Raw genomic sequence first — 17461 nt, 5'->3', positions numbered from 1 at the left:
TGCGGGTACTTGTGGAATTTTAAAACGGTGAGCGCGAGTGCTAAATCCGTGTTATGGTAATTTTGGAATCACATTTCTCATTCAGTAAATCCCGTCTCGGAATACAAATATTGTGATTAGTCGGTGGAGGTTCAGTACTCTCCAAAATCTAAAAAATGGTGTCAGTAAATATTTCAATAAACAAAACGTAAACAAATTTACATCAAATATCTGATCAAATACGGTGGACAAAGGATAACAAATTTCAGACGTTGTAACATAACAAATACAGAAAATATAAATTGGATACAAATTTGGTTTCGTCGAGGTTTCACACCGCATTGTGAGTTTGAATTATTATGTGGCCGAAACGATACAAGTTGCTTAATTTAAACTTTGTTGAAAATTTGATGCTCGGGACTTGTTTGTAGAAATATGTACGATATGGAATCAGGGAATACGTATAAACGTACCTGTTTATTATAGTATTTGAAGCAGGCTATTTTACAGAGAAAAACATTACCACTCGAGAAACTTTCAACAAGGCTTCGTAGAAAGTTATAAAATTATCACAGTCCTTCTAAGCCTTTGGTAATACAATAAACCTCACAGTTGGATATTGTTTCAAGATATTAAGATGTATCTTTTTTTAAACTTCAATGTCACGAGAATGAGCTTATGGAAATGTGAAAATTACTTGTTAAGCTTTACTTAGCATAAATTTTTCGTAACTTTATTATGAAAGTTGAACCACACCCACAACATTCTGAAGGCTGCTGAGCGAAGGCATATTGCAAGAATCAGCAAAAACTCGATTTTAATACTTAACGAACTCGCTTTATTTGCTAAGAGTATTACAAACCTAAGTTTATTGGTGAGCATGTTTTATAAAATTCGTACCTAACGATTCCTGCTACGTTAAATGATTTGATTATTATTATTTTTAGGTCAACATGCAAATTTTGAAATACTAGAAGTTGACCATTTTTGTTTGTTTTCTGGTGTTTATATAAACAAGTAATATTTTTCAATAAACTACAATACCAGTTATGTTGGCCTTTGAACTTTCAGTTGGATAACAACAGCACTGTAGAAATACAGTTGTGTTATGCAGAAGTGATATGCAGATAACTACTTTGTACTTATGTCTTGTTTGAGTCCTAATAATTTTATGCTAATTACTTGGCGTGGGGCAAAGGGTTAAGTGTAGATATGGCACTGGCTCCCCACTACACATGGTGCTTGTCAATAAACACATTTGTGTCTACATATGAGTACGTTACGTACCTATGAGAACTGAGGACTCCCATGAAAATGAACGATGGAGCAGAGTGGCGGACATCTGCCACAAGGGATAGCTCGTTACACCCTCCCTCCCGCTCTTCCTCACATTCACCCCTCACCCGGTCTTGCGCAGTCAGGGGTCCCAGGGTGACAAGAGGGATGAATGCAATACATGTCATGAAAACTTTCAACTTTCATGCTAGTCAAACACACTCACGAGTAGAAACATACGAGAAGTTACGGTTCGTTCGCTAAGCAAAATTTATTAATGGTTGCTTATGGTGAGTTTGCATAACTGTAAATTACAAGGATTTTATTAATTTTATATAAAATTAAATAACAGTGAATTCATAAGTACAGTAAACTAACGAGTATTTATTGAAAAGAAAAGTTTGTATACACAGATATTTATTCAAAATATAATATCAAAATATTTTTCGAAACCAATGATTTCTTCGTCAGGACAAACGTATAATGAAAATGAACAAATACAAGAATAGACTAACAATTATAGACAAATAAGTACCCATCGACAAAAATATATAACGATAACAGCTTTTATGTAAATATTTCTAGTTTATTCTGATTATTTCTTTGTTCCTACCATGTAAGCTGCCCTCCTCCCCCATAGCTTGGAAGCTGGCGACTATACATTTACTCATACACTGTATTAAGATAAATAAATATTTTTACAACGCAACCTAAATTACAAATATTATTAATTTATTTCAATAGAAACTTCATAAAATATGCCATAAACACGAATTAAAATTTTTAAAGTATGATTGTGAAAAAGTTTTATATTTTTAACAGCAAAAAAGGTACAGTAATAGTTCAAAAGGTAAGAAAAAAAATGGAAGAATTAATTCTTAAAAACTTCTCTCAACCGTCTGGGGCCAGTGAGACTATGGCATCCCCTATTTGGGATATGTTTTGAGGCTAATAGTGGTGGTGGGGGGAATGCGATAGGGGGAAGGAAGGTAGAGAAGTACCTGGCTATTCAGAACTGGTCACCAAACACGGCTTAAGCCATATCAAGCAACGTTTCAATACTGAATGGAGGTTTAACACCAGGGCGATACTGAGAGTATTTTCCACCCGTGCCGCAAATATATCTAAACATTTTTAAAATGATTTCATCGCGAAAAAACACATATTTATCGCATAAAGATTATGCGATAAATATGTGTATGCAAATTAATATATACCTACCTACGTTGTATTGAATCGGTTCCACGATAAAAGCTGTCAATATAATATTCGGTGTAGAAAATTCACAACTGCATAACATGAAAAACTATTAAATAATGTCACTTAAAATTAAAATTAGTTACCTATTAATTAAACAAATATTAAGAAGTTAGTATTAATATTAATAATAATAAAACAATACTTTTTACAGCATAATTTATTTGGTATTATCAGTATTATCACGAGCATTTGGTTCGTTGGATAGGCAGTCTATCAGATAATATTTTGATAATTGATAAGAGTTTGATAATTGATAATAGTTTGATAATTGATAATAGTTTGATAATTGATAATACTGTCTGTTTAATTAATTGTTTTAATTAGTCTATAGTTAGTAATAACATAGATCATTATAGAAATATATTATATGTGTGTAGCGCCCTTGAGTTGATTTTGCACAAAAACTGCGCTTCACCAATCATCCAAATATTATCAGTGTTAACACTTGTACACATTTAATTAAAATAAAATAAAACACACTGTGCACGATATTGACAAAATATTGCTTTGGATTGAAAATTTAGAATGATCTACTTTCGTGGATAGCCTCACATTCATTAGGGCTGGACAACACTGCAACTGGAAAAACTTATGAATTTCATCAATTCCTTGCTCAGAAATTATAATGTTAATGACATGCGTTTTTTTGCAACCTGTCATTGCTTTATTCATTTAACTGTAGTTGGGTATAAAATATTCTCTTCTATCATTGGTACTGTTTTTAAGATCGTACTATGTGTATGTAAACAAATGTAATCTATCTATATAAATAAAAATGTTAATTTTCGTTTGTTAAAAATCTAAATCTCCGAAAGTTCTTGACTGATTGCTTTGAAATTTTTACACTACGTTGTATTTGAATAAGCGTATATTTTCATATACATTTTAGTGGGCCAGGGCAGACGTTGTCCTGCCACAGACCACCTTCGATGTATTGACATCTGTATTACGTATACAGAGAAAATACCACACTCAAACATCGTTGCATTTTCAGGGAAACGTTAAATCAGCACTGACTATGAAACGATGTTTGAGTGTGGTGTTTTCTTTTGAGTGTGGGTTAAATTAAAAAATGAACGTGATTCATCGGTGTGAACAAATCTATTGACATCTGTATTACGCTTTAAAGGGAAACGTTTAAATCAGCACTGACAATGAAACGATGTTTGAGTGTGGTATTTTCTTTATAAGCGTAATAAAGATGTCAATAGATTTATTGACACAGATGAATTACGTCACTTTTTCCTATATAAAATCCTAAAAATCGCTTTAAAAAATATTGAGTAGGAGGTTAAAATTTGTGGTTGAATGTATTTTTGGGTCCAAAACTATCCTACATTTCAAGCTGGAACCTACCACACACATTCATAAAATTTCATTGAAATCAATTGGGCGGTTTCGGAGATGTACCAAGCGTGTACCAACACAGTGAAACGTGATTTTTTTTATATATTATATAGATGTATCTTGTGACAGGTAAAAATATACTATTTTGAAAAACTGCGCCATCTGTTGGACGTAAAAGCAATATACGTTATTGTTTCTCTCTCTGCACGGACAGACTAAGCCACAGCAACGCGTAGCGGGGTGCAGCTAGTTAATTAATAAATAAAATAAAAGTACCTATACAATACAGCATATGCGTATTTCTTCTTTCGTTACGATAAGCTTTATTGGGACATAAAGTAAATATTTTCTAAAGATGAAGTAGAATACATAAACTTTAAGACTATAATGACAGTTAGTTTGTAATGTGAAGTTTTCATTACATAACCCTACTAACGGCCGAGTGTCTCTGAGTAACGATATAATAAAAGTCACTGAATAATATATCCAGATATTCGGCAGTAACTTGTAACTAGAAGTTAATAGTGCGCACATTAGTGTCTCAGTGGCTTGGTGATGTTTGTCATCATACGATGTGGACACATTGTATCTTTGTGGATGTTTTGCTATGGGACATAAACTTATTACATGTGGGCAAATATTTACATCGAATTGCACATAAAACTGTGTTCGTAGACTTGTTGAGACATCCGCCATAAAGCCGCCACAGATCTACGCTTCTCACTTCTTTGATATTCCATTAAAAGTATACGACTTCACAAACATGAAGTTTACGGTTCCAAATGTGGATATTTGACAATGATTTTTATTTGGTTACACGTAAGAACTTGCACGATCATTTCAGTAGAACTGTATACTAAACATTAGTTTCCTATGTACATCACTGTATACATATAGTATGTGTGCGTTAACAAGTTTTTAATCGGGACTATTAAGTAATTTTATGATTTTTGATGCCTATACTCGTACATCTATATATTAAATATAATGTTTACAAATCTCACACGAAAAATGTGAAGGATTTAAACCCAGGATTTCTTTCTTGCGGGGAAGTGCTCTGACCACTAAGCTTTTTCGACAAAATCAATGTACGTCATTTTAAACGATTTTGTTTAAATATTTTTTTATGAGTATGCCAACATTGCCAACCAGTTTCGGCAGTCACTGCTGTCACGAGTCATCCCATAAGGTAGTAGAAAACTTAAAATAACTATGAAAGTATTATCAGAAGCTTTTATAGCTACGTAGTGCTTATACACGGGGATTTAACAGGAATAGTATAACATTAAAGAAGTAAAAAAATAAACCTGTTGGTGGGTTTTATGTGTAATACAAAATAAATATACCGTAAAATAAACTATAAATGCGGGTTAAATTCAAATCGGCTCGGATGAATTCGTCTATAAATTTCATCAAACAATAAAACGCTTGCAGCGACTATGGTCGAAAATTCATAGAAATTTGTTGAGATTTCAAACACGAAGGAAAATCAATAAATGCACATCCATATTTGATAAGTTTACTGTTCCTTCACGTTTCTCGCAGTGTGTTTGGCAATTAACTCAAAACTCCGAACATAACTCGCCGTATTGATCTCTGGCCGCTTTGAAAATTCTACTTAAAAGTTAGTTGTTAAAATTGCTTAATTTAAAAAAAAGCGTGACTCGCAGCCAAGAGTAATAACGCGTTTTCGCAGAAAAGTTGTAAATCATAATCGCGGCGCGTCAGTATTCAGTATCCACTCGTAAGTAGGTAGGTACTACCACTGCGGGTGATTTATCGCACCGACTGAACCACAATTCTCTTTCTGTTTAAATACGATATTTCAGTCTCTTCAGAGCACACTGGATGGTATGTAGATGTTTTACAGGACCTACTGAGATGTACCTACTCTGATGCTGCGATATTATCTGCAAGGGGGGCAGTACCGTGCTAAGACAATTTTACACTTCAATTAATTGCTGCATTCACTTGTTACCACTTGTGAGATAAAGTTCTTGTGCGCGCGGCGGTGCTTTTTGGGACGTGTCTTGTCTCGCATCTCGTCGCCAGAAGGTATTATCTTGTAAGATGGTCTGTTTGTGCAGAGATGTGAAGATGTCTCAATAAATATTTGTACACTTTATAACGGTACACAAATTAAACGAGGCGTCTCAAGTTGAAAACAAATTCTTTAGCAAATTAATGCCGCTTTAAATTATTCAAGGATTGATGATTATGTACAATATTTGTATTCTAGAAAGTATACAACGTTATTTAAGATACGCATTTAGCGTACTATCACAACGAAAAGGTTTTGTTGAATGTTGGAAATTATGTAATCTCACTGGCTAGGTAATAATTGGAACTACAGTTACCCACATCTATAAACAATACACATACACATAAATATATGAAAAAACATAAAAATGAATTCATGTAAACGTTAACAAGGAGAATATTATTTTATTTCGTAATTTTTTAATTTTATTTTTTTTAAAATTTTATATTTTTTTTAAATTTTTTTTTTTTTTTAACGGCAATATTAATTATGTGATATGTTTAAGTAATTCTTACCGCAGCAATTAAAATTTTTCGTAAGGTCCATCAAAGTAATATTTGTGCGTTACAATGTTACAGCGGAAATCGAACCATGGAAAATAAAGTGAAATGGGTAGGTTTACTGATACTACTCTACACGCTCTGTATTTATACCTAATAAGAGAACATAAATTTAATAAAATAGTGTTTAGCAGGATTGAAATTTTCAATCCGATGTTTGATCTTTAAAAAAACAGAAATTCCAATAGTCAGAAACATCTTTCAATCCTTTTGCTACAAGGAGAAGTCAACTTTTGTTTAGACGTTTCCAATTAGTATGAGATAATATTGGTTCATTTCGTCTTCTCCGTTCTTGCCGTCTAATTTGAATAACTAATTTATATCTCAACTCGGAAAATAAGACGAAAGTATCCCTCCTCATTGAAATTCTTCCAAAAAGGCAAAAAGAAGTACAATCTTTTGTTTAATAGTTCGATGCATGGGATCGTCTGGGCCTGTTTGAATATTTTATTGCCTCATATGCCTTGGCATAGGGGATATTTTGAAGCGGCATTATGCATGAATTTATGGTAATAAAAAAGAATTCTAAACACACATATACGATTGATATAATATGTATACAAATAAATACACATCACGAAACATTGAAACATACACCCTAATCTTTGATCTTTTACTATGGCATGTTGTGTTAAAAAATACTCAAATGAAATATTCATCAGTTGACTTGAATAACGTAGGTGGATAGGCACCTATACAACGAAATAAGATTTTGTACAATATCATAATCATGAATTAAAGAAGGTACGATTTCATTACTCAATTATTCTTTTCAAGGGCAGAAACCACACAAAATCGGTCTGACACAACCAGGGTTAAATTTTCACTCAATCCAAAATTTTATTAATTACCTAATTCGTATTCCCTTAAAAATACAACCTGTATGTATTTGTCACAACCAAAAATGATTGGTTTTAATAACCCCGTCATTATAGCGTGATTCGTCAGAATCGAGTCGATAGCTGATTCATTTCATTTCACTTCTTTATTGTTAAGTTCTCCAGTTTAGTAAATTTTGATGGTATAGTTGTGTTATTTGTTCCCATCGAGTCCTGCCCCCCGCGGCCCGGTTTACTTTGAAAAAGGCGAATGATGCATGGCCTCTTGTGCACTCCTTACTCTTTACCCACCTCGGGTAGCATGGCATGAAGCACGGGCCGTATTCGTGTATTGATTCTTACATCCACATGCATTGTTTATGATCCTGAACTCTGTATATCGGCTGGCGGCGACCGAGAATTGATTTCATCATAACTGAGATTAATTTTTATCATTATAGAAGGGTTGGAATGAAACCCACGTTATTAGCAGATATGTGTAAGAAATCATTCACTTCATTGCAATAATTTTGCATAACCTATTAGACCAACTGTCTTCTTACTACAAAGGCAATTAAAATTGCTTCAAAGATAATGTTCAAGGATCAAATTCACCCAACCCTAAATATTACGTTAACAAATATGAAAGTTTTAGTTATAATTTATGTTCTTTACAAGAACATAAATTATATGTACATACGTAAAATATTGTGCATGTACAATTAGACAGTTTTTATTTTGGAATGTTAATTTTAGGATCCATCCGAAATCCACACACGGTGTAGGTGGGCCCGAACAGAACAGGGCGTTTGCAATAAATAACTTCCGAAAGTTCCTCCTTCTCATTAGCTCGCCTTTATAATTGCACCTTGTTTTTTGCTTTAAGTATGGAGCGTCTTTTCCTCGTACCCAAATAAATCGTTTGAGATAAAGAAATGCTTCCGACGTCAATATCCGGTCGGAATAGTTTTTACTGCAATTTCAAAGCCAGCAATTTGAAGTTTAAGTACCATTAAAAGTCTTGCAAGTGTCGAGTGCAAAAACATAGTGCTATCAGGATGATTTAGAATAAAAGCTTTGAAGTGGCATCGGAATGTTTTACTTTTAATTGGACATCTGCTCTGTTCTGCACTCGAAATAATAATGGCTTACTTAAAAGCATCGTCAAATCGTCAAGTAACGCTTTGTTATTATGCTATTTGGATTAAAGTAATTTGATTTATTATGTAATAGACATTAGATTTATGTGAACATGTACATGAGATTGGCCGTTCACTATCAGGGTAATTGAAATAACATCTTATGTAGATACATTATGACTAATAGTACATATTGAAAATAATATCGAAGTAAGCGGAACAGATACATACAAATCTCGTCTCTAGCGGACCGTGTCTATTAACTACTATTATAATGCAAAATGTACGGGCAGCAGAAGTAGTTGTAAATGTGCTGATTGCCGTTTAATTTATTGATATATATGCACTACAAACAGAGTAAGGTAGATAGTCATATCAACCGTAACCGATATAGCCCTATTCACGAGGGAGTACATTGTTCGGCGTCGAAACTTTTTGGCGTGGAGCTGGCGCTGAACGAATTTTTGCCACAAGCAAACTGTCAGTTGTCAGCCGTCATTTTGACATTTAAAACACCTACGTGTTTTGAACAATGACATTCGATGAAGCTGACGTTAGCTTACGGTATCTATACGAAAATACATGGAATTATATAATTTTCATAATAACACTAAATCAATTTATCTTTTGCCTAAACTTTTGAAACTTGATCCACTTTTCGAAATGGCGTTTTATTTATTTAAAAAATATGTGTAACTTCGATGTTTAACGAGATACGAAAATGATTGGATTTCGAAAATTCAATTCGATGGCGTTGGCCTACGATACTAACGGTGCGTACTCAACGGTCAGATTCCTTAGAAAAACAGATAAGAGAAAATTGCATCGCTTTAAAAGATTGCATTTATCAGTGAGGCTTTATTTGATGGTATGTATTAAGTAATTTTCATAATGGGCACATTGAAAATATAAATGTAACAGCCCACGCCCGCGGTAAATTGTGGCGAAAACTGGTCAGGCTAAAGTTATGATTATTACCTATATTTGCGTAGTGTTTGTCTTATTTTTTTTAACGTTTCATAGAATTTTAAAATACCGCCATATTAATGAAGTATTTCAAATGTGAGATTTTGTTGTTGTCGATTTACCTCTACCTGCCAAGGGGTTGATGGCATCCTGAATATTATTAATACATGGTCGCAATGGGATGGAGTGGAGAGTGATGAATTTTGAAAGAGAAAGGATAGATTTGAAACGTATCTCGCTCCCCGGCTGTATAAAAGTTTCCGAATTTTTTTATTTTTTTTTTTAAAGAAAGACAAATATTCCCGGGTTACGAATAACCTGACAATATTTGAAAATCTCCTACTACCACCACAGTAAGCTGAAGATGTTGCTTGTGTTGTGATGGAGGACTTAGCCAGCCGAGGAATTGAACACACTACGCCCGAGTGGGACCCAAGCGCGATGTCAACTCGGCCACCGACCGGTCAAATATACCACATATGGTTAGTTGTGTCTGTATCTGGGTATCTTCACTCTGAGAAGATTACACTATGGATTTATGAATACAAATATAAAATTGCTACCATTTAAATTATGATTGCCTTAATAAGTAATATTATTAATGTGCAAGTTTATTAAAAATATACCCACCGTAGCGAGCTTTTGTATAAGGCTACTGTCAGCCAGCGGTCAACCTCTATGTCAAGTGACGGCTTTCGTATTTACGGCCTGAATTATGATTATTATTAACAAAACTTCCCTTGTGGCGAAATATCTTGTTTCCTGCACTCATATTTATGACCATGCTGACAACGAAACGTATACAATATATCAAATAAACTGTTAGATATTAATTGTGTGTCAATGTGTTTTGAAACAGGATATCAATAGTGACACCATAGCTATCAGTGACACTAAGTCATTTTGTATTAAATAATATACTGGCTTTTGAATTACGATCAATTAGGATTCTGACTTGTTATTTATTACGTACGTTAGGACAGCTAATTTTTGTAAGGTCATTGGAAATCATATCACTCAGACTTGAAGCGCCGAAGTATGAAATGAAATTACTATTAATACACCGTAACTTATTTATATTCTATGTGTTAGAACATCCTAACTCGAAGTGAAATGAGAAATACCATTATGTTTTAAATTGATTAACTGCCCTCAATTACAGAACAATCTTGTATTTATTTTACAAACGATTGCGTTTTCGTTTCGGCAAGAATATTCCAAGTAAAATATTGCAATTTTTTTTATCAAAAATACTATTTTTATTTACAATTTATAGCAAAACCGCTATGAGCCGAATTGACGTTAAATTGTTGGTATTGTTGTTGGCTTGTACGTTTTTTTATGCCGCTAGAACGTGCTTGTTCCTTGAGGTTTCATTACCACAAATAGTAATAGGTATTAACTCAGCGACGGACAATGATCATCTCAGCATTCTCACCATTCAACCACACCGTTGAAAATCATTTAAATGTGGTAGAAGCTATCATATTTTCTGGATATTTTCTGACAATGAATATAGCAATTACTCTGAAGAACAACTCATTGTTATGGCATATCATCTTTATTCCATAATGCGATTGATTTTATGCCAGTTGATTAGACCTTTTACCGTTCCCCAACCAGAAACCTAACCACAAACTTCGGGACCAAAAGATGGATGCAAAGGGAGAAGCAGAGCTAGAGGCGAAGCTGAAGCAAAGGTAGCCAAAGGTAGAGGCAAAGGTAGTCGGAGGTAGAGGCAGCTCTGGCAACCGTTCGATGGTATCGGGTTGCTCGGGGTACCATAATTATTATTCCCGTGATTGCCGCCGGGGGCAATCCGTTATTGGTTTAGATATCGGCTGCCTCTGAATCAAGCCGTGAGATTACCACTGGTCTAGCGCAGCGTCTTACTACCCTAACCCTCCAACTTCCAGCAACTCTCTCTTGGCTCCTTTGATGCTAACTGACTATTTATCTTTATTCTAATCGTTCTTCTCAACAGTTTGGTTAAATTAACGTTTAAATGCAGAATGGAAATAAAAATATTGCCTTTGTGAGTGAAAAGCTGTTCAGCTAAAATATAACCGGGTAATTGTCATTCCACTTAAATATTAATTATGGTCTTCGGTCTTTCTCAAAAGAACATATAGAAACTTTCAATTGTCCTCGCGAATCGAAAAATAATTCGTTTTTGGTTTTCATTGGTTTAATCGAAAATTGGTACATAAATTATAATGTTCATAGATGTACTTCAAAAGAGTATAGAAAATTTCAACGCGTAAATCTCCATATCATAAAATTACCAGAATTTAGTTATAGTAATATTGTATTGAACTAAGATTACAGATGTGCACGAACTCTGAATATTTTCATGTTAAAGGTTGAAATAAAGAATTAAATCATTTTACCTCCTGTTCGAACATTATATGTTAGTTAAAGTGATGAATTATACGGTGCAACACGATACTGTTCAAAATCTCATCAATTACCATACGTTCACGGTTAAAGAAATCTAACAGACGGGAATCGCCCAGAGAACCGGATAACTTATAGAAGTGCATAACTTAGTAAGTCGGTCGCACTTACCTCATACCTCTTTACTCTATTTCTCTGAAGGCACTACCGAGGAGTTACTAGCTTGTAAGCGATACCATTCCCCAGGATATGCAAGTTACGGAGTAGCGAGCAGCAAGCCCTGTCAGGAGAATATTGCACAACGGTTGTCTAGAGAATATCAACGTTTTTACAGCCACAAGAGAAATTATGAATACTGACGAAACATTATACACGATGGGGCAAAAGTAATGTCATAATGTGGATTGGCTGCCACTTTGTTAGAAATGAAAAAAAAGGATTCTGTATTTACGGAAACTTTATTTGAAGTTTTTCACGAGACGCTCAGCAAAATGTCACATGGTGCAGGGCGACGAAGAAATTCAGGCTGCTTGTTGTCAACTAATTCTTTATCTATCTATAACATATCTAAATATTTGACGCCATTAATTATGGCACAGTCACATTATGACATTACTTTTGGCCTACTTATACGACGCTTGGAGCGGTAAGCAATATAGGTAAGTACTGGTATAAATACACAATAAACAATAATCGGAAGGTATCTCGTAGAAAAAAAAGCTGTGTTTCAAATCTTCCAATATTTTGAATGGCTTCTCTTTGTCTAATAGGTATCTGCTAGTCGTGGTCCATTATACAAAGAATTTAGTGCCGGTTTAGAAAAGTGATATCAAGATTTTGTTTAATGCGAAATATTTTCAGCTCAATATTAACCGTTTTAAGATTGGTCACGACTGCTCGGATGGTATTGTAAAATAATAATATCACACTGGCATGATAATAGAAAAACGTAACTTGTTAATGCCAATCTTCAAATAAAGATACCTAAATAAGCTTTTTTCATCTCGAGTCTATTTCTTTCAAGTCTTAATTATGATCAGAAGTATCGATTTAGGTTTTATTTATGTATATTGAACGAGTTCCTAAAGTAGCAATTTATAAAATAAAGTAAAATCATATCTTTTTTACATCGTGATTATAGTTCTCAACCGTTCGGGCCTTCGAATGTCTAAATGATGGTCACCCGATATTACAAACATAATGTGGGGCTTAATTAATGCAAAATTGAATTATCATGGAGTTATAACAAAATATTTGGGAGGTCTCGAAATTAAACACAACATCATAACTAACTAACTAATCATTACGCCACGTGTTTCCCCGTAGGGGTAGGCAGAGAGGTCGGGCCGCCAAACAACTCGGTATTGGCACACACTTCTGGCCTCATTCACAATCATACATATTCTTCAATTATCCTGACTCGAGTATCTGATTAACTTGATCGTGTCATGTCTTCCTCGGGCGTCCCCGACTTCTGCTACCATTCGCATTTGCATCATATATTCTCCTTACACACCTTTCTTCGCGCATTCGCTCTACATTCCCAAACCATCTAAGCGTCCCTTTCTGTCATAAAATCAGAAGAGAAAATATTGATTATCGTTGAAGCTCCTCCATCAACAACATGAAATTTTAACGAGATTTTATTTACTCATTTAAAATCAAAAATCTTTTTTTTTAAAACAAATATTTTCCAATTCGAAAGTAATTACTTTCCGTGCTTATTCCATCGAAGTAAATAAATGAAACGAGATCTGTCGGCTGCGCTGTTAATGTGTATACTCGATTCCAGTGAGCTTTTGCCTCAAAGGCTCGTTCCGAGTAGGTATTTAAATTAGCATTTGGCGGTTGCAAATCGAAGCAAATTGACTTCATCTGAAGGAGCCCGGTGCATCTTGTAGAAGTAGATTATTGGATCCAACATCCAACTACTGACTACACTACCGACTCCCGCAAGCTGCATTATATCTTTACACATTTATCCCCGGGAAGAAGTTCTAAGCTGGGATACCATATTGCTTGCATCGGAAGTAAATTTGATGCAGTATCTACCCACATACTGCTTTATGCACAGTAGTAGTAGGTAACTTATATTATAGTATCGTAATATGAAAGGATCTATATAACTCCGGCAATTCTAAATTCTGAATACATTTTACTAACCAATTTTGTACGTAGGTAATTTTAGTAGAAAGTTTTTCGATTGGCTTCGGATTCTATTACCGTGTGAACTATTTTTAAAATTATTATTAAGTTATATTTGTTTGAAATTTTGTAAATATAGTTTTCTCGGGGTTGATTTGTAGGGCCTAAATATAAGCACAATAACATGACTGATAATGCAACTTACTCTTGATTATATTTCTTAATGTAATAATTTTTTTTTTCAGATATTGCAGTCAGAAACAAAAGATGGACATCGAAAGTGGTAGCGGAAACTCATGTTTTAATATCATTGCAATGGTTTAAGTCATTAACACAATAGCAAAGTTAGTTTTTATATAATGTGCAAGGGTGTTAATAGTGGAAGTGCATTCGTTAGCGATCGGCAGTTGTGAAATTAACCGCCAAATGAGGCGTTTGGAAGAATTTGGTTAATTCCTTATTTATTTTTTGTGAGTTTTGTGTTAATTATGTTGAATATTCAATATATTTGTTTATTTATAATACTGCTCTGTGTCACCACGAGCCACCAGTTGCCAACAACGGAAGACTATGAAGGTAGATACATTTAATTTAAAAGCTTTAACCTACAAAATTTCTGTTTTCAATTTATTAAATTTAACATTTGACTCGTGATTTACTTTTCATGAAAGAATAACCATATTATATTATGTATATATACTTGTAGGTACCTATCTAATTATGACTAAAATTAACATATTGTGTAGAAAGTAGAATCACGATTCTACAATATAACAGCAAATGTTAACATGCCATTAGCTAAAAGCTCGTGAGAAGGTGTTAAAAATTCTTCACAATTTTAATGTTTAAAAATACTTAATTTGTTCTCCGAATGTTTGCGGTGACCAAGTCTGTGAAGAAACGCGTCCATCATCACAATTCTTATGGAAATAAAGTTAATGAATTCCGCTTTAGCCGAAGCGAATGGGCAGTCACGCATTATGGTAAACTTTATCCATTCCATACCATATGTTCGTAGTTTATGCCAGATTATGCCTGCCTCAGTCCGCAGTCCGCAGTCCGCACTCCGCAGTCCGCACTCCACACTCCTCTGTGATGGGGAACCTTTCTCGGAAGAACATCTACAGATTACTGAATATTACTTTCTATGTCTTTCCGATGTTTTTGTGGAAGAGGGATAAAATTTTCAAATCTGCCGAAATATCTAATAACGCTAAATAAATCTGAAGATTCCTAAATATACGCTAATCTAAAATTAAATTAAGAGTTTATACGCAATTTAGACAAGCGCGGGATGGAAATCATTACCGCATTTTTTCTAAGAAAAAACACATTGAAATTATATGTAGCAGAACGGACCAATTAACATCAGTCGTTCTTGATATGGCTGTTTGAAATTAGCCAAGCTGACTGGAGAATGCCTGGATTAATGATGACACTGAACAGGGAACAGCGAACAGTAAGGTATTAATAGAATTTGTATAACCGTAGCTAAGGCCGCCTTAGGTTCTTGCCCGACGACTGAATGATTTATACGGGCATCAATAAAGTTCATTTCGCTCTAAATGCTCGGCTTTACCACTCCACTTCGTTGTATTACCGAGCTTCCTGTGTAGCACAAGAATAGCAATTATTTAGCAGCCTTCAAGGGAGTCGAGTAATTGCACTTTATCGCTTCTAGCCGTATATGGTTTTTGTGATAATTGGAGAGTGGTTAACATAAAAGTGCCTTCCACTAAAACAGGGATGTAACCGTTGTTATCGAGTATCAAGTCAAATGCGTGAATTAAGTACATTAGTTCACATCGAAAGTAGGTTACGCGCAACGTTATTGTGAATAGATTCTAGCTTTCGGCGTGTTTCTTATACGGAATAATGCTACACGTCCGCAAACAGCCTTCACCGGAATGCGGAGCTGAATTTAAGATGTTTCCTACAAATGTGCCTCTTTCCGTATCGGAAAATGCACTCTGCTTGACTCCTCTACGTGACTTATCATAATCTGAATCCTGGCAAGCCCCGCGCGAAGGAATAGCCTTACGGCAGAAGTTTGCAAAGGATAGAAAAGATTTTTGTAGTGAAAGTTTTAAAAAGTAAAAGCTCAAAAAGTTTGCAATCGGGTTGTTTGGTTTATTTCCCGGCTTACAGAGTTGTTGGTCACGTGCAGGACCGCCTTAAAGGGCAAATACGATTTGTGGGAGAATGAGGAAGGGAGGTCTATGAGCCGGATGCGGGGCGCTACGTCATAGTGTGAACGCTTTAATATCCTGGCCGGTCACAACCCATAACCTGTATTGAATTCAAATGAAACAACACCGCTGGCAGTGCTGGCCTGTGACGCGATGGTGCCGACAGTATTTAAACGCCATAAACAGATTTAAATTATCACTTTTGGTTTAACAATTTGATGGCATAACTGGTATTCGTTTGTTTCGTATGTTTATATACGTGAACTTCCTGCTTTCTTAGCTGTCACGTTGAAACTTTAATCTATTTAAATGTTAAAATGACTACCAAATGCGGCAGAACCTGTTTTGTATACCAATATTAATTTTTTTGTTTGACCTATGATGTTTAACTGTATTTTTTTCTTTCAGGAGATCTTCTTCCGCATCATTTCCCTTCGATGGACGAAGATAAAAAAGAGGCGAAAGAACATGATACAAAAATAAAGGCAAACGCAACGACAACACAACAATCTGACAGTGATTCAAAACACGTAGACAGTCTCGACACTCTAAATCCTGAGCCATATGATCCGTATAATCCGAAACATAAGATTCCCGTCATTGAGAGCGAGGAAGACTCTGAGTATGACACATACGATATGAAGAATTCCAAGGGGCGAGATTTGGACCATCACGATATAGACACAGATGACGTAGATAATCATGATCTTTTGAGTTCAGTTGACACCGATCACCTGTTGCAGCCAAATGCAGATAATCTCCCAATATTTCTTACCGAGCCACAACACTCATACGTCATCAAGAGTAAACCGGCAACTTTGCAGTGCCGAGCTGCCCATGCTTTACAGGTACAATTCTCGTAAAACACAGTTACATTGTGGCTTGCCACAATCAGACTAAATGAAATAAATTTGTTTTAAACCACAGTAGTTTATAACAAAGTTGTTGTTTTATTTAGTGTAGGTTTAATTGCATTGTTTTTGTAAATTTATGAATGAGGAAAGTGTTTGTTTACATGCAAAATATATCTGAATGTAGTAATTACTAAAGGGAGATTGGAATAAGCCCTCCACTATTTATTTTCAGAGTATCTATGGTAAGAAAGTTTCAATATCAATCACATTTACGAGTTTGATTTTCATCGAATTGCTAAAACAGGTTCTATTCATACGAAGGCCGTGAATACACTCAAAATTCGCATTAGGGTGGATTAATAGATGGTCCCCTGAAATGTTAATGTACGTAAGCCAGGAATCCAAAACAACTTCATTCAGCCTGTTGACGGTCTCTTGAACTGGCCGATAAGATCTTGTAATAAATGATTCGCAGGGCCGTAAATGTTCCT

The 17461-nt window shown here is 34.8% G+C and overlaps 1 protein-coding gene across 2 annotated transcripts in view; it reads left to right on the top strand.

Moving 5' to 3' along the window:
- LOC149426374 (netrin receptor UNC5B-like) overlaps positions 1-17461 on the top strand; it is a 160377-nt gene that overhangs the window by 51956 nt on the left and 90960 nt on the right. For both annotated transcript variants that reach the window (XM_089650947.1, XM_089650940.1), the window contains exons 2-3: positions 14173-14503; positions 16525-16964. In XM_089650947.1, coding sequence (XP_089507073.1) covers positions 14416-14503; positions 16525-16964 — 528 coding nt within the window. In that variant the 5' untranslated portion in view covers positions 14173-14415. The remainder of the gene's footprint in view (positions 1-14172; positions 14504-16524; positions 16965-17461) is intronic.

Source organism: Hesperophylax consimilis, chromosome 1, assembly GCF_061612785.1.
Source record: "Hesperophylax consimilis isolate HC1 chromosome 1, BYU_Hcon_1.0, whole genome shotgun sequence".
Taxonomy (NCBI): domain Eukaryota; kingdom Metazoa; phylum Arthropoda; class Insecta; order Trichoptera; family Limnephilidae; genus Hesperophylax; species Hesperophylax consimilis.
This window is presented reverse-complemented; position numbering and strand designations above follow the sequence as displayed.